The sequence below is a fragment of the Mus pahari genome, chromosome 23 (assembly GCF_900095145.1).
Source record: "Mus pahari chromosome 23, PAHARI_EIJ_v1.1, whole genome shotgun sequence".
Taxonomy (NCBI): Eukaryota; Metazoa; Chordata; class Mammalia; order Rodentia; family Muridae; genus Mus; species Mus pahari.
The window spans coordinates 14380169-14397904 of record NC_034612.1 but is presented as its reverse complement, the minus strand read 5'-3'; the positions used below and the strand labels follow the sequence as shown (position 1 = coordinate 14397904).

Here is a 17736-nt window from a genome sequence, read left to right as displayed (position 1 = left end):
TTTTAAAAACATTTGAAGTAATTAGCTAAGTGTGTGTGTGTGTGTGTGTGTGTGTGTGTGTGTGTGTGTGTGTGTGTAAAAAATTCATTTCCCTTTCAGGGCACTTTGTCCTTTGAAGGAGGCAGGGTGGCAGGGAGGCAGGGAGGCCACGTGGTTAGTGCTTCAGCCAGGGGTAGGCTTCGATGGAGGCCTTGCTTCGGTCCCCGTAGTCGTACAGGAGCTCCTCCCCAGCTGCGATGTCTCGGGAGGCGATGAGGATGAGGTGAGGCACGCCATCGATGTCATGCAGTTTGGTCTGGCAGTTCCCACACTTGCTGTGATTGATGAGTCTCCCCAGGCGGTTTGTTTCTTGAGTGGCATCCACGCTGGTGAGGTGGGAGAGTGAGAAGGGATCACACTGAGAAAGAGGCTTTAACTTGGCTGGCCTGCCTCACTTGGAAGACAGGTTAACTCCAGAGGCTACTTCCCAGGCAGAGCTTGGGGGACAGAACCCAAAGAGCTCTACGGAGACGAGGGGGTGACTGTTAAAATCGGCTCCCCGACCTCAACCAGGCAGGAGCAGCTACCACCACACAGAGCTCGGACAGATGCGCAGAGGGAGGGGGCCTGGCTGGAGCAGGTGTCTAGGGGATGCGCCCTCCTGCTGAAGGACAGCTCCATCCCAAAGCTAACAGGGAGGAGGACATCTCTCCGGACATGGCGCTTTACATTGGCAACCCCAGCACTCAGGAGGCTGAGGCAGGAGGAGGATGAGTTTGATGCCAGCCAGAGGTGACCTAACTGTGACAGGTAAGGAGACAGATCACAGACTCAGGAATGGCCCTGGGCACCCAGCTGTCTGCCTTCCTTCCCGGCACCCAGTGTGTACTCACCAGTAGGTTTTGCTCAGATACTGAAAATAGTACATGTAGCAGCCCGTGGAGGGGTCCTGGGCGTACAGGGCCTCCCGCTTCTTGGCATCAGTGATTTCAATGAGGTCGCCATGGTATTCTACCACAAAGTCTCCCCGGGAGAACTGCTTGGTAGCGATCACACCCCTGCCTTTGCCATCAATTAGATCGATCTGTCAGGGAGGGACAAGACAGCAGGGGTTCAATATTATGACAGATGTCAAGAGGCATGATGTCTTCCAAGGGGCTTGGACTACACTTTTTGCTAATTTTACTGACTGGACCTCAATAAAATAAAACCCACTCACACTGAGGATGGCTTCATAGCTTTTACTGTGTGTCCTGGGTCTAGTCTCAGGTCATTCCCAGTCCATACCACAAAGAGCTCCTCTATGCCCATTCAAAGTTCTCTATGTCAGGCTCCTAGGTGAAATCTGCTAAGTGGGCAAACAAACACCATTTTTTTTTTTTTTTTTTGGTTTTTCGAGACAGGGTTTCTCCGTATAGCCCTGACTGTCCTGGAACTCACTTGGTAGACCAGGCTGGCCTCGAACTCAGAAATCCGCCTGTCTTAGGAAATGGTGACACTGGGGACTCTGGTCCATAAGGTTCTCTGCTTATTGGGGGACAAGCAAGGCCCATTGTCCTGAACCGCCTGGGATCCACCAATTACCTCTGGTGACACAAATGGAGTTACAGAATAGATGGCTGCTTCAGGGGCCCAGGACTAGGTCTGAGAGTCTAGGTTATAGGTACAAAGAAAAGGCTTTTGATCAAAAGCCTTCACTCCTAGAGCAGACCCATCCACCATCACCACACCTTGGAGGTACAGACCCTCATCCAAAACACATAGAGGTTTTTGTGTGTGGGCCCTGCACAGGGCTCAGTCAATCCGCAACATCAACACAGAATAAGACACATGTGAAGAAAAACACGTTCCTCAGACCTACACCAGGGCTAAACGTCGTCTTCTCTGTATAATTATTTTTGTAGGCTGCTTTCCTTCTTTAGGGTGAGGGCTAGGGACTAAGTGCAGGGCTCTGTCGATGCGCAACAAGCGCTGAGCCACTCACTGTTGGAAGTGAACCACGCCAGGAAGCTTGGTGTGGTGGAGCAGGTTGGGTAAGATACAGTGTGCATCCATTCTCCACAATGAACAGCCAATAAACAGTTCAGAACTACTGGCTGTCTTTTTTTATCAAGGTCCACTGCGGAGAGCCTTGAAGAAGGAATTTGCCTACAGGGCTGCAACTCACTTCCCCCGCAGAAGGTCTCTCTGTGCTTCCAGCCTGCCTCCGCTAAGTTAAGGACAACCAATGCTGGAACAAGTCAGAGCTCCCTTTCCTCCCAGCCCCTGGCTAATCGCTGTCTCGACTGCTCTCAAACCAGCGCCAGCTTTCCCACATCTCTGACTTTGCTTTCCCAAACCCTGAGTGGTGTCTTGGTGCTTTTTCCCTACAGCCCAGCTGGGCTAAGTGCAGTCAAATTCCCCATGTTGTCTCCCCAAGAGGCCGTGCCCAGAGATGAGGCGGGGCAGACACAGACCCACAAGCTACATTTCCAGTTCCTTTTTGTACTGAACTGACTCCGTAAGTCAGGCAAGACTGATCTTATAATCTTACAACCACTTGACCTCAGCCTCCTGAGGAGACAGACGGGTTAACAAACTCTGCCACCATCCCCACTGCACGTTTTCTTTCATTATAATCACCCAGGGCCAGGTGTAGTGGAGTGTGCCTTTAATCCCAATATTGTGGAGGTAGAGGCAGGAAGCTCTATCTCTGTGAGTTTGAGAGTAGCCTGTTCTATAGAATGAGTTCCAGGACAGCTAGGCATACATAGGGAGAGAGATCCTGTCTCAAACAAAAACAAAGCAAGGAGCTAGAGAGAAGCTCAGAAGTCAAGAGCGCTCGTTGCTCTTGCAGAGGACCCAGTTCAGTTCCCATGACCCACATCCTGACACTGGGCAGCTTAGAACCACCCGTAACTCCAGCTCCAAGAGGTCTGATGCCTTCTTCTGGCCTATGGGTAAGCCTACTCCATTTAAATATAAAACAGAGAGATACATAGACACATACACTTATAATTAAATAAAAATCTTTTTAAAAATTACATTAAAAAACGGTGCTGAAAGACAGCTCAGCAATTAAGAACATTTATCCTTCCAGAGACCCTGGCATCGATTCTCAGCATCCGCATGGTGAGTCCTAACCATCTACTGCTTTCAGGGGATTACATGCCCTCTTCCGACTTCTGGGTGCACATGTGGCATACAGACACACGCTGTCTCAGCTGTGTGGAGCAGCCCTTACCTTCATGCCTTCTTCCTTCCCGCTCTCAATCAGCTCGTCTATTTTCTTCCTTTCTTCAGACTGAGGAGAGGAAGGAAAAGAACAGGGTTAGTGTTCACATTCCATGCCACGGCCAGCTTGTGCTGCCCTGGCCCCGAGCACGCCTCTCCTTGTCCATCTGCCACCAGCGGCTGTCATCTGGTTCCGCACGCAGTTCTGGCCTGCTATATCTTAGCCTTTGTTTCTTTTGGTTTCTGAGTCAGGGAATTCCCACTGTAAGCCCAGGGTGGCCTTGAACTCATGCACCTCCTGCCCTGGCCTCCAAAACGTGGGGTTATAAGCTGGCATCACCATACCCAACTAGTCAGGACTGTGAGTGCTTCCAAAGGGTGCCTGTGGAGAATCGAGTGGTCCGCCCTGTGCTAAGTATTGGGAAACCCTGAATCCATCAAGAGGTGGGTCCTAGCGGGGTCCCTGGGGATCTGCTCTGTGTGGGATAGAGATTCCTGCCCATTCTCTCATGCCAGCAGTCAGGAAAGCAGTCTTGTCCCAGGTGCTCCTCCGTGATGCCCAAAGCAACAGGACTCTCTTCAACAGTAACAAAGAATGAACCTTTATTATCTTGGGTGTTTGTTCCAGAGACCAAAACATGAAGTTTGTCCTGTATTGTACCTAAAACATTTTTTTTTTTAATTTACCAGGATCTAAAACCCAGAGCTCTAGGGCTGTCGAGAGGGCTCAGTGAGGAAAGGCATGTGCTGGCAATGCCGACCATCTGAGGCTGATCCCAGAACCCACGCGGGACAAGGAGGGAAGCGACCGACTCCCGCGTAAGGTGTCCTCTCTGACCACAACACACAAATGCCCCTACTACAAGTCAATATAAGGTCTGGATTTTGACTCCCCATGAAATAACCACCCCTCATTAACTGGCCCGGGTGGCCTGTGCCTGTAATCCTAACTGCTCAAAAGTCTGAGGCACAGCGTTCATACAACTGAGGCTAATACGAGTTACATAGTACACTCTGGGCCAGCACGGGGCAAGCTGGTGAGAGCCTATCTCAAAATGTAAAATAGACGAGGCAGGAAAGCAGCAATGTTTGCCTAGCATACATATGGCTTTAATGCCCAGCAGAATCACCAAATAAATACATGGAGAATCCCCCAGAGCAGATCACAGGCTGCACCTGTAAGCAGGACACTCTGCTCCTGTTCCCTCCTAGTTACCTGATATTCCCCTTGGAGGTCTTCACTTGGGTCTCTGAGCTATGTCTGTGCCTCCTAACCAGTAGAACCATGCAGCAAGGAGCAGAGGAGCTGAGGAGCTAGGGAACTCCCATGAGTAATCTCTCCTGTTGCTACTCCATCTCACTCTGGATCCCACTGTGCCCTCCCATTACACAGGACGCTAGGGAACAAGAGGGCGCTACAGAGACAGCAGCAGATGCCCCAAAGCACTCTGGATAACCAGCATGGAGGGACGTCCTCTGGCTGGAGGCATCTGTGGAGTGTACTGGCTGGTTCTGTGTATCAACTTGACACAGGCTGGAGTTATCACAGAGAAAGGAGCCTCCCTTGAGGAAATGACTCCATGAGATTCAGCTATAAGGCACTTTCACAATTAGTGATCAAGGGGGGAGGGCCCATCATGGGTGGTGCCATCCGTGAGCTTGTAGTCTTGGGTTCTCTAAGAGAGAAAGCTGAGCAAGCCAGAGGAAGCAAGCCAGTAAATAACATCCCTCCATGGCCTCTGCATCAGCTCCCGCTGCCTGACCTGCTTGAGTTCCAGTCCTGACTTCCTTTGGTGATGAACAGCAATGTGGAAGTGTAAGCTGAATAAACCCCTTCTTTATTGTTTGGTGCAGGAAAATAGACACCCTGACTAAGACAGTGGAGGTCTTGCCACCTGTTGAACTCACACCCTTGCTAGACTTTCTAGGCAGAGCCTGGAACCGGGATACAGCTAGCCAGTCCACACCTACCCTGGCACAGGCCCTGGGGTACGTGATGGAGACACTGTTGAGGGTGTGAGACTGGGTGTCTGATATCTAGCCACTTTCTTCTCGGCACCTACTACTGTCCTCCGCCAAGCCATCATCTGGCAGTCACCTCCTGAGTCTCAGGGCTTCCAGTACAACCCAGGCTCGGTTCTTTACCTAGTACCACAGGAATCTTCTGAAAAAATTGTTGTTATTGTCACTGAAGCCCTGCCACACCCAGGCCTTTTAGAACTGTAAGAGAAGTCCCACCACCCCTGTACTTAGCTAACAGGAAGCTTCAAAGCCGCTTCCCCATAGCGACGGATTTACAGAAGGACGCGAGACGTTAGTAAGAGATGTTAACAGCGGGACAGGTTAGTAGTAGGCCGCCGAGAAGTATCTGTGCTGCCTTTGTCATTTATCTATGAATCAAAATTACTGAAAAATTTAATCCCAGCATTGGGGAGGAAGAGGCAGGTGGATCTTTAAGTTCCAGGCCGGCCTGGTCCACACAGTGAGTTCATAGAGAGATACTGTTTGGAAAACAAAAAGTAAAAAAAACAAAAACTTAACAAAAAAAAGGGGGGTCTTTACTATGTATCAAGGTTGAGCTGGAACTCAAAACCCTCCTGTAACAGACCCCCAAGTAATGAGATTAAAGCAAGACATCGCCTCACCAGGACTCTGGTTTACCTTTTCAATCGTTACAGTGTTCTATTTTGAGAGTTTGGAATTAAACTCACGAGATCTGTCTGCCTCTGCCTCCTGAGTGCTGAGATTAAAGGTGCGTCTCTATGCTGGACTTTTTCCTAGGTAGGTACAGGCTCTGTAAGATGCAAGCCTCGTGTCTCACCTCCCCCACTTCCCATCCAACAGGCTCTTCCGGAAGGCCAGGTCTCCAGCCTCTAGGCTGCAGAGCAGCTGTCCTTCCTGCCGAGTGTGACCTTTCCCGAATCCATGGGCCTGCCTGTTTCCTCCTTTGCTGTGGAGTTGTCAGACACCTTTCAGAGAAACTGTAGATTCCTGAGGACCAAGGAGTCTTAGGCTCACCACACTACTCCATCTCACCAACCATCCAAAGGCAGGCAGTTAGGCGTGACTGACCTACAGCCTCATGTGAGACAAAGGCTCTACTGTGCTCCAGCACTACCTAGGGGTCTTCTTAAGTCGGTAATCACTCTCAATCAGAGTAGGCAAGGCCTCAGTGAAGGTAGACAGAGGACAGATGGCTCCTTACAGTCCTCAGGGAGTATCAGGGGGGAGGAAGCCAGGGCACTGCCAACAGTTGTTTTTGCTACAGTGTGGTTGCCACCTCACCAACGGGTAGGCTAGCCAGACAGTTGGGAGGCTCCTCAATGTAGTGCCACAAAGCTGGAGGCATTCCCCTATGGCTTGTCCTGTGCTCAAATCCTATGGTCCAACCCCCCCCCCTCTCTCTCCCCTCTCTCTCTCTCCCTCCCTCCCTTCCTCCCTCCCTCCCTCCGGCTCTGAACTCTGGACCTGGTTCTGCCCCACAGCTTTTCTTCAGTTCCACAAGGTGCCTCGCAACTTGGGATTTCGATTTCCCTCTTGGCTACTGGTCAAGTCGTTTCCTGGCCCACCTCCTCAGCCCCTAGCTAACATAGTTAGGCCAGGGGAACCTCAGCCCTCTGACAGGCCCCGCTTCTATGCCCTCCAGCTTTCTCTGCAGTCAAGAGAATACAGACTCTGACACTGACAGTCACATCCATGGTGCCATGGGCAGAGTGACAGGGGAACAATGCTCTTTCAGCAGAGCCAAGGCAAACAGTGAGGGCCACAGCACAGTGCCTGGGCTGCTTCCCACTCTCTCTGGTGACAGCGTGCTTTCCCTGCCGCAGCCACCCGTGTCTGCTGCAGTGAGCAGGTGAGCGCTGCAGTCCTTCTGCAGCCTGCCCTTCGCTCTCCAGGCACAAGAGCCTGGCTTTTCTTTAGCACTACTGGCTTAGGTGCCCCCTACCTCCCAGAAGCCCTCATCCAGTGTGGGGCCTGCTGTGACTCCTGCCTGGCTGGGAGGAGCCCTCAGTTCTGTGGCCAGGCACCACCTCTGCTCTGCAATGCAGCCTTTCGGAGTGACCTAGCACAGCCTCCCACGGCTGGCAGGCAGGCAGGCAGGCAGGCTGGCAGGCGTTTATAACAGCTCATTCTTGGCCGAGACACCGCCTTTCACAAGAAATGAAGTCAAGGCTAGTAGGCCAGTGGAGAGAGAGGGGAAAGCAGACCCCCTCCTGTGTGCTTGGTTTTAGATAAAGCCGTATCACCCGAGAAAGCTCTGCACGTAGACCTGCCACATCTGATGCTGAGGGGACCTCGGCAGTAAAGGCTCAGACTGACCTTCTTCCCTGTTCCAAGGTGATCTGAATCCTTCAAAGTCAGACAGATGTGCAGGAGAGGGAGGGACCAACCTGACTCCCTGGGCATACGAGTGGGATTCAGAACAGAGAGGCAAGAACCGCACCCCACTGCACCGATATAGACAGGCTGCCCACTGGGTGTGGGACCACGCAGACCTGTTACTTTCTTCCCTGTAAGCCACTTCACGTCTAGCTGGAACAGGCAGATGGGAACGGACCATACTGGGAAACAAGGGAGGGCGACAGGCTCAGCTAGCTGCCTGCCATTTGCACTCCTACATCATTATAGAACAAAGTCTTTTATGAGAAAGGATCTCATGGATTTCAGAGTGGCCTCAGATTCTCTACTTAGCCTTAACCCCTCTCCCCCTCAAGACAGGGTTTCTCTGTGTAGCTCTGGCTGTTCTGGAACTCAGTCTGCAGATGAAGCTGGCCTCTGCCTCTCCAGTACTGGAATTAAAGGCATGTAACACCACCTCCCACTTGGCCTGGAACTCTAGATCTTTCGGTCTCTACCTCCTCAGTCCTGGGGTTACAGACAAGACCCACCATCTCCAGTGCTAGGAATGGACATTGTGGGCTTCTAGAAACACACCAAACAAGAACTCCCTAGGAGACCATTCTATTGGTGAGTTTTGCTTTCAGACAGGGTTTTATTATGTAGCCAAGGGTGATCTCAAAATGGAGATCTGGCCTCACTCTCCTGAGTGCTGGATTCACCACCATATCCATGTGAACCCACTTCCTTTATTGTCATAACAACTCACTACCGTATCTTTTCCTTTTTGAGGCAGGGTATTGCTCAGGAGCCCAGTCTGGACTGGAACTTGCTGTTCAGACCCAACCACTCTGACAGGACTTCTGTTCGTTCTCTCAACTCTGTCCCGAATATTAGGTGTCTCCATCCCTGGACTTTACCGGGCCATTTTACAGACATGACAGAGCAGTCCAGCAGCCATCAGTAAGCACCTCCAGCTACTGTTTTTAGCAACCTCTATGCTGAAGTCAGGAGAAGCCCCTGTCAGACAGAACAGGCAGCTTTCCCCACGGTTCTAGGCCCCAAACACACTGCCAAAACACCCTGGAAAAGCCAGTCTGATTGTTCTATGGCATCACGTCCAAGTTACCAGGGTCTTAAGGATGCCTCCTGCCCCACCAGGAAGGTAGAGCAAGTGGAGGACATCTCACCCAGGCTCCACCTACACACGCTAAACAACCCAGCAGGGCTCCTTGCCTACCCCCCCCCCCCCCCGCAGCAGAGCAGGCCTTACCTGCAGCTCCGCTTTGCTCTTGCGGGAGCTCCTCCGCACAGGGTAGAAATCGGTGAGCTTCCTGTTTGGCTGGGTTTTCCCTTGAGACCTGGTTAAGAGCGGAGGGGAGAAAATAAACAGGAGGCCTGCTGCCCTGCACAGATCCAGGAGGTAACTCCCTGTAACCTTGCTCCTCAAACACTTCTGGGTACTAGGACCTAGGTGCACATCTGCTTATCTACCTGGGCGGGTCCCAGACTCAGGGACAGCGGATCAGTCCTTCCTGGGGAAGAGATAGGGAGGGAGGCTTTGACCTCTGGACACACACACACACACACTCACACACCGGGAAACACCAGAAAGAGTGACTCGGGAACCAAGTGGTGTTAGGAGAGGGCTCTACTCCAGGCTACTCACTTTTTCCGAGGGGCCTGCTTGCTCTTGAGGGGCTTTTTCAGGGCTTGCTTAGCGACTGCTACATTGGTAGAATCACATGATGGGGGTGGAGTATTTGGAGGTTCTGCTGCTTCGGATTTTTGGTTTGGAAAAGGCGCCAGGGGACCTCTCCTGGTGTCTTTGCTCTTCTGATCATCTGACTTCACAGCGCTTCGGATAACGTTCCCGGCGTTCCTTTTCTCTGCAGCGGGACGGGGTAAACGGTCTTATTCACTCCATGTACTGGTCAGCACCCGTGTTCTCAGACAGGCTAAGGTAGGAGTGTTCTGTGAGGGTCAGGAAGCAGCTGGAGCCTACTGTGCCAGCGTCCACTAGGGACAGTCAGGCAGAAGTACCTGGAGACAGGGCCTGGCCCTCTGTATGCTGGCGTGGGAGAAGTGCTAACACAGCTGGAGGCTTCCAGACACCAGCCTGCACACCCAAGGAAACACGCTCCATCCCAAAGCAAGAGCTAGCTAGCTAGCTAGCACTGGTGGGCGGAGCGAGGGGACAAAGCCCAAACTCTTCCCCACTCACTCACTGCCTGGCATGCTTCACTGCAGAATCCTAGCCAAACAAGCCCCCCCCTTCTAAAAAGGTTGACATCCCGGGCTCCCAGAGGTTCTCCAGATGGCACCTAGGCAGCAGGCAGGCGTCCTGTCATGAGGCACACAACAAATAGCCTTGCTGATAACAGCGTGCAAATTCGGTGCCGGTCAACTGTGCCATTTAAAAAAAATGGATTTAATGATTTACTTTTTAAAGTAAATAACTAATATACTACCCAGAGATAGGAGATGGCACACCAATTTTAGAAAACAGTTTTGAGGTTTCCTTACAATGTTAAAACAGAATTATCACGTGACCCAGCAACTCCACATTCTGACATCTACTCAGGATTAAAAACACATGTCTACACAAAAAGATCTGTACATGAAATGTGGTAGCTTATGCACATTAGCCCGAAGAGCAAACAGCCCTCCCAGTGTACAAACAGTTAAAATTCAGTCTGTCCACACACTGGGAACGATGATTATGGTTCAGCCATAAAAAGGTACTCTGACAAACACGCTGAGTAAAAGGCCAAACACAAAAGGCTACGTAGTCTATGACTTCATTTGCATGAAATGTCCACAACGGGCAAAGCTGCGGACACAGAGAGGAGTTTCAGGGCTGCCTGGAGCTGTGGGGGATGGGAAGCAAAAAGTGAGGACTAATGGGTATGTTCTTTGTGGGGAAACAAAAAATGGTCTGGACTTGAGAGGTGGCAGTTGTGTGACTGCAGACACACTAAAATATCACCCAAGCGCACACTTTGGGGCTGGAGAGGGAGCTTGAGTAAAATCTGGCACAGGCCTATAATCCCAGCACACTCCGGACGTGGAGACAACACAAGTTAAAGGCCATTCTCAGCTGCATGGGGAGTTTGAGGCTAGCCTGGGCTACAGGAGCTTGTCTTGGGGGGGCGATGGAGGGAAGACCTGAGTTAGCTCAGTGGTAGAGTGCATGCATGCCTAGATGCCCAGTCTCTGGATTCTACCCCAGGTTCTACAAAATAAGCAAATAAACTTGGACTCCTGGATTACAGCTCGGCAAACTAAGCAGGAAAGAGAGATGTATCGCGGGAAGGTGGAGCTGGGAAGCTGGCTTAGTCAGGGAAGTGACTACCATAACATGAAGACCTAAGTTTGGATTCCAAGTACAGGCATAAAAAAAAAAAAAAAAGAAAAAAAAAAAGAAAAAAGCCGGGGGAAGAGGGTGCAGTCGAGAACATGAGATGGGTCGGCAGGTAAAATCTTGCCACCAGGCCTAATTCCCTGAATCTGATTCTCAGGACCTCCACAGGAGGAAACCGACTCCTGTAAGTTTTCCTCTGAAGCCCGTATGTAGCAGCACACGAATCCCCACCCACATACAAAGTAAGTAAACGCAAGGAAACAAAGCCCCAAGTCTATGGGCCCCACTCCCTCCCACCCTTCCTTTCTAGGCGGGCTGGCAAGCCTAACCCTTCGGATATGACGGTCTGTTGACAACTCCTGAGATTGTGGCCTTTCGCAGACATTCCCATGTACAGGTGACCCCTGATCCTAACCACTGCCATTTAACAGCACCAGGGATCAGCAAGCCCCCACCCAGCATCATATGGAAGGGATGCAAGGTGGCTATGGCCAAGTCTGGGTGACAGGTAAGCAACCTCCCGACAGCTGTAGACACGGGATGTAGACAGACGTGGCAGTGCAGTGGCAACATCTCAAAGCCCTTCTATGCCCAAACAGCCCAATGGGTGAGATGGGACTCCTTCTCTCAACTGACAGATAAGTCACCAGGGACTCAAGAAAGAGCTGCGGCTCGCCAGAGCCTCCTCCTTCCAAGTGGCAGCCACAGCTACCGTCTAAGTTACTTTGAGGCTCAGACAACATAGCTCCATACGTGGGGTTGGAGAAAAAAAAAAAAAAACCGATGGTAGGCTCCCCCACCTTAGTTCTCAAAGACAGCTTGATAAGCTTTGTCCTAAAAAGCTGCTGGTAGCCTTGGGGGGTGGGGGGGGGCGGACCCGCAGCGGGGGGGNGAACCTGCTCAGCTGGGTAAGATTCGTTCACAGGAATGAATTGTGGAGGTGGACAGGAACTCTCACTAAAGCTCTAGGAGGGCAAATCTGGGAAAAGCAAGGCTCTTAGACGATTGTCTTGCTCATAGCTCTGAGTGGAGGTGTTAGGAACTGTGTTAGGGCCTTACCTGTGCTAGGCGAACACCATAGCACTGAGCCACATCCCAGTCCTCCTTATTCTGGGCAGTGGGGTGGGACGAAGCAGCATACTGTCAGCCACGCTGGTTTTGAAATCATTGCAATCTGGCTTCCACAGAATTTCTCAATAATCACACACTCTTGGGTTTTTTTTTTTCCTTTTTTTTTTTTTTTTTAAATGCTCAGGAGCAACCCAGAGTCTCCCATACTTTACTTGACAAGTATTCTATCTACCCGGCCCTACCACCCGCCTGTGACTTAACCCAAAACACACAGGGCATACTGCTTCGGAAAGCAACACAGAACACCCGCTTGAATGGAAAGAAACTGTAGAAAATGGGGTCAGGCCCTGCCATACGACGACAGGTTAATTGATCCCCTGGGTCTACAGCACACTGCAGCCAGCCTCCTGCCCTGTACAACCCAGACTCACTTTTCCTGCATTTTTAACCATCATAAGCCTCTCCAATTGCAGTCGGGTGTGTTATCCTCCCACCCCCCCAATGTGGCAAGACACGCCCGAGGGATACGCTAACTCTTGTGAAAGTAGGAAAAACCTGTCAGACCACACAGGACAGGCACCCTGACACAACCTCCTCCTTCCCACGGTTAGTATCTCCCTCACACCCCGAACTGGAAAGATGTGCGAGAGCCTGAGTGTGTACAATCTGAGCAGCTGAAGGGCAGAATAATGAGGCCGTTCAGGGCTTACCTTCTCGCTTCCTGTAGATTCCAGCTAATGGTTTCCCGGGGCATTTGACCTCGTGATGGGCAACCGAGTTCTCTTCCTGAAGTGGAGAGCGCATTCCAGAGCACTTGTTCGGACTCATGTAGGCATAGATCTTTGACTGTCCAGCAAACACGTTCTCCTAGAAAGACAAACACATACTCTGAAAGAGGCTTGGAAACAAAGCCAATCCCCCAGCGTCTGGGGGGGGTGGGGGGGGGGAAGAAGGGGAAGGCAGAATACAAAAGAGATTTCATCACCACTCCAGGACATGCCAACCAGAAGATGCCAGCCCCGGGAGACCTCTCGCTCTCTCAGGAGAGCTGCGGCAGATTCTGAAGCCCCAGGTTTCTGAACACATACACTCCCTAAGCCGAGTCCCTAAGGGATAAGTCTGGCCAGCAGAGGACAAGACCTTAAAGGAAGGTAGAGTCCGTTTAAGGAAAGAGCTAACTAACCTACCAGCAGCAGGGAGGTTGGAATGACCCAAGGAAAACTGACTCTGGATTCGAAGGGCTGGGCTGCGTCCCCAGGCTAGGGAGTCGGCCACCAGCACACAGAAACAGGCCAGAGGGAACCTAATTAACCACTAGGTGCTGAGCAACTGGGAAGGCTTGCTCAGTGCCTGAACCTTCCGCGCTAGGCCTGGCCCCTCTCGAGCAACTGCGGCTCAGCACCTCCCAGGACTGTGGCTGAGGGATGGGGGAGGCCAATCAGAGCACAGGCTGCCGGCCAGCGCATTTAGGGCGGTCACTCCACTGCAAACCGCACCTTGGCTGCAAACATTGGAGCAGGCTGGGGGGCCGGGGTGGGAGGGGGTGTCAGTACAGGTCACTTCTCTGTTGGTGTCATTGGGTGTAGAGCCTCTCCTCGGATCGGGCTCCCCCAAAAAACAATGCAGGGCCTGGCAGCCCGGTAAGCCACTAGACACCAAGTAGCTCTGGTTACTAGAGGGACGTGAGCACGCCCAGGACACCCTTGGGGAAGGCAGCCTCCGGGGACTCAAGGTCTCGGGAGGGGCTGTAAATGCCACGAGCCCACAGTCAAACTTTTCCGAGGTCAGACACTGCCAGGTAGGGTCACAGTGGAACAGGACTGCCACTTGCAGCCAGGCAGCAAGAAAAAATAATAATAATAAAAAGAAAAAAAGAAAAAGAAAAAAAAGAAAGCTGCCCCAGGCCAGTCCTGCTGGCTAGCACCGATCGGGGGGCCCCTGATGCGCCCACGTGCGCGAGGCCCGGGCCCGGCTGGCGCGCTGCTCAGTGCGGGGAAGGAGCCTGCTTACCCCGTCGCTGCGGGGCCTCCCCGGGCCCCTCCGCTCCACCATCTCCGGGCCCGGGGCCGTCGCCGCCACCGCCGCTGCCGCCGCCTCCACCGCGCGGGGCTTGCACATCTTCCTGCCTGGAGAAGGGGGGACCCGGGGGAAGCGGGGGAGGGGCGCTCAGGGCGCGGCGGCGCGGGCAGCGAGACCGCGGGGGCCCGCCGCAGCCATGTCTCCAAGCCCGCACGCACGGGGCCCGGCTGCGCTGTCCCCGGGGCCCCGAGCCCGGGTCCGAACCCGAGCCGCGGCGCCCTTCCCACCCGGCCCGGCCGGGGCCTCCTGCGCCCGCCCCACCCCATGCGCCCGGGCCCGACACACCCACCTGCAGCCCGGCTAGGCCCATGGCGGCGCGGCCGGCGCCCTCGCCCTCGCCGCGGCCCGGCCACCAGCGCTGCCGCCGCCGCTGCTGCTGCTGCTGCCGCCGCCACCAGCGCCGCCGCGGCGCTCCGGGAAAGGGCCGGCGGCGACCCACGGCGCCCGCTTCGCCCATGGCCCGCAGCAGGCCGGGCGCCCGCGCGCGCCGCAGCCGGGGCCCGGAGCGAGGCCGGGGACGGCGCGGGCAGGGGCGGCGCTGCCAGGCGCCTGCGGGGCGGGCGCGAGGGCGCGCGACGGCCAATCCCGGCTCAGCGCAGCCACCTCGCGCTCGCTCGCTCGCTCGCGCGCGCGCCCCCGGCCACTCCGCGCGGCGGCTGCACGGCGCCCCGGAGTCCCGCATCGGGGCCGCGTGTGCATGCGTGGGACGTTCACGCCAGCCCGGGCGTCCGCCCCGTGGGCATCCCAGGAGAAGGTGGGAAAGTCTCTAGGGCCGCACAACCAGGAAGTGATGGGCCCTGGTCCAAAGCTAGGCGAAGTCGGTCTGGGGCTGGCCGGCCGGTAGGAGGCTCCGAGGAGCCAGGGAGCCCTGGCTAGCCTTGATAAGTTTGCCGGGGTGCTGCTTCTGCCTTGCTATCTTGTTTACGCCCCAGAAGAGCCCGGAGAAGGCAGACACCGTTATTACCTCTTTCCTACACGTGGGGAAACAGACTCAGAGAAGCGAGGGAGCTGGCCAAGTTGTCACACCTATAGGTTCCAGACCAAGGCAACGGTTCAGAGTGACTGCTAGCCACACTACTTCTGACCTCTTCTGATGAAGACATTGAGGTTGGGAGGAGCTACAGTGAGGCAGAAGGGTTTTGCAAGCAGGTCACCCACCTTGTGCTCCTGTGGCCTTCACCTTTAAGAAAAATGCCTAGGTCGGCAGGATTCCAGGCGCTTACTGCCTTGTGCCATTGTGCGGTGGCTGTGTTAGGGCATGCGGCCAAAGATTTGCTGTATTTGTGCAAAGTCATAGACGCAAAGGACACCAGAAGGTACCGAGCTCCTGCCATAGCATTAGGACCACGCAACTAAGTCACTTCCCGAATCTGGCCCTCTAATGTTTTAGTAGCTAAAATTCCAAAGCCTTGTTTTCCATGACCTGCCCAAGGAACCTCGCAACCTCTACAATAAAGGACTGTTTCACCGGGCGGTGGTGGCGCACGCCTTTAATCCCAGCACTTGGGAGGCAGAGGCAGGTGGATTTCTGAGTTCGAGGTCAGCCTGGTCTACAGAGTGAGGTCCAGGGCAGCCAGGGCTATACAGAGAAACCCTGTCTCGAAAAACCAAAANAAAAAAAAAAAAAAGGAAACATCTGTACAGTTTAGCTGCTCAGTGACTGTGAAAGAAAGGTGAACAATTTGAAAAGAGAGGAAGAGACGGAGGATTGGCTGACCTTCCTCAAAATAGAGCACATGGTGGCTCGCTCCTGTAACCCCTACACCAAAGCCACCAGCATGGCTACTCTGGCTGGACTACAGACACGCCCTTACCATATACCCTTACTCCCAAATACTGAAGGTAAAGTTAGTTTTGTAGAAGGAGGGACCTATGTTTGAAAGTGATGTGTAACTGAGGGGCAGACAAAGTGACGAATCAGAGAATAGGATATGCCCAACTAACTCTCATGAGAACGGAGGGAAAGGAGAGGTTACTTACAGAGCAGCACAGAGAAGGAAGAAAGGGAGAGAAGGCAGTTTTACCACAACAGTTGTACAGAGGCAGGTTGCAGAGAGGGAACAAGGGATTCACAGGTTGAAGACAGAACGAGCCAGAGACTGAGGAGGAGCCAGAAGATTAGAACAGACTGCCCAAGTTAGTATGAAGCAATTCAGTCAGAAGCTGAGATAAGCCGATTTGAATCAGTCAGCTTGGGGAGGAGTTTCGAGCCAGCCAGCTGAGTTGAACCAGCCAGCCAGAGCTCAGAAGGAACTAGAAAAGATGAGTTTATTCAGCAGTCAGTCTCAGAGGCTGAAAGCAACTAAGATCCAGTTCCTTGGGAATGTGAGGCAGGAGTGCTTGAGTTCTAGGCCAGCCTGAGCTATACAGTGAGTCTCCATCTAAAACTCTTCCACGAAAAAACAAAACCATAGCCAGACCCCAGATACGGTAGCGTACGTCCTTAATTCCAGTACTCTGGAGGCAGAGGCAAGGAGTTCTCTGTGAGTTCGAGGCCAGCCTGGTCTGCACAGTGAGTTCAGGGCAGGCAGGGCTATACAGAGAGATGCTGTCTCAAAAAGGGGTGGGGTGTGTGTGTGGAGAGGATAAGGATGTGTAAGAGAGCTTGCATAGCAAGTGTTAGGCCCTAGGTCCAAGGAGCACATAGCTAGCCATGAGGGTCATAATACTGAGCAGAAGCTAGACAACTTTCTCCTTAGCTTTGGCTAAGGAAGGGAGGCCACAGGATAACAAAGACACAGCACGGCTTTGTCTGTGACTTCAGACTTCACCTTTGACCTTTGTAGAACTAGATGTTACGTAGGTTTATATATATATTGTATAGGTTTATATAGGTTAACTGAGAGAATAAAATGTTTGAATCTCAATAATAATTATTCCCATATTTCAGTAATAACCAGTTTTCTTCCTATAATTTAACTAAGCTGTTTGTTGTTGTTCTGGTATTTCGAGACAGAGTTTCTCTGTGTAGCCCTGGCTGTCCCAGAACTTGATTTGTGCACCAGACTGACCTCGAACTCAGAGTCCCAGTTGCCTCTGCCTCCTGATTGCTGGGATTGAAGGCTTTTAATCACCCTACACACAACTCAATCAAATCAAGTTTTATTCCCCCACTCATTATTTTAATATATCGGTGTTTTGCCTACATGTATGTCAGTGTACTACATGTGTGCAGTGCCCTTGGAGATCAGAATGTTTTCATGTGGTAGCACATAGAGATGCTCAGTGTTTAAGAACACTGGCCACTCTTCCAGAGGACCCAAGTTTGAATCCTAGCATCCACGTGGCTGTTCTTCTATAGAGCCAGCTTCAGGGGTAATCTGAGACCCCATTCTCATCTTTGTGATCAACAGGCACACGTGGTGCACAAACACATGTGGACAAAATTCCCATACACAATAAAAAAAAATAGATTTAAAAGTTAAAAAAAGCTGTTTTGTGGTGATAGAAACGAAGTAGGAATTCATTATTTTATAACTAAGTCAGACAACTTAAATATACTTCTAGATACTTATTCCCCACCCCACACCCTCCCCCCCAAAAAATCTTAGTGTTAAACTTAGCATGATGATGTATGGCTAAAATCCCTGAATTTGAGGCACAAGGACAAGAGGATCACTACAAGTTTGATACCAGCCTGGTCTACATAATAACTTCCTTTTCAGTAAGGGCTGTATGTACTGAGACTCTAT

At 52.4% G+C, this 17736-nt stretch overlaps 1 protein-coding gene across 4 annotated transcripts in view; it reads right to left on the bottom strand.

Annotated features, from left to right (window-relative positions):
* The window catches only part of Kmt5a (lysine methyltransferase 5A), a 19271-nt gene continuing 1535 nt past the window's right edge, over nucleotides 1-17736 (bottom strand). The window contains exons 2-8 of one of the 4 annotated variants that reach the window (XM_021186717.1): nucleotides 13976-14091; nucleotides 12676-12832; nucleotides 9200-9419; nucleotides 8804-8891; nucleotides 3203-3262; nucleotides 873-1063; nucleotides 1-365 (exon numbers count right to left, since the gene is read on the bottom strand). In XM_021186717.1, the coding sequence (XP_021042376.1) occupies nucleotides 155-365; nucleotides 873-1063; nucleotides 3203-3262; nucleotides 8804-8891; nucleotides 9200-9419; nucleotides 12676-12832; nucleotides 13976-14091 (1043 nt within the window). In that variant the 3' untranslated portion in view covers nucleotides 1-154. Of the gene's footprint in view, nucleotides 366-872; nucleotides 1064-3202; nucleotides 3263-8803; nucleotides 8892-9199; nucleotides 9420-12675; nucleotides 12833-13148; nucleotides 13327-13975; nucleotides 14092-14333; nucleotides 14561-17736 lie in introns of those variants that run through there. The other 3 variants (XM_021186716.1, XM_029533842.1, XM_029533841.1) reach the window with 3 other exon arrangements.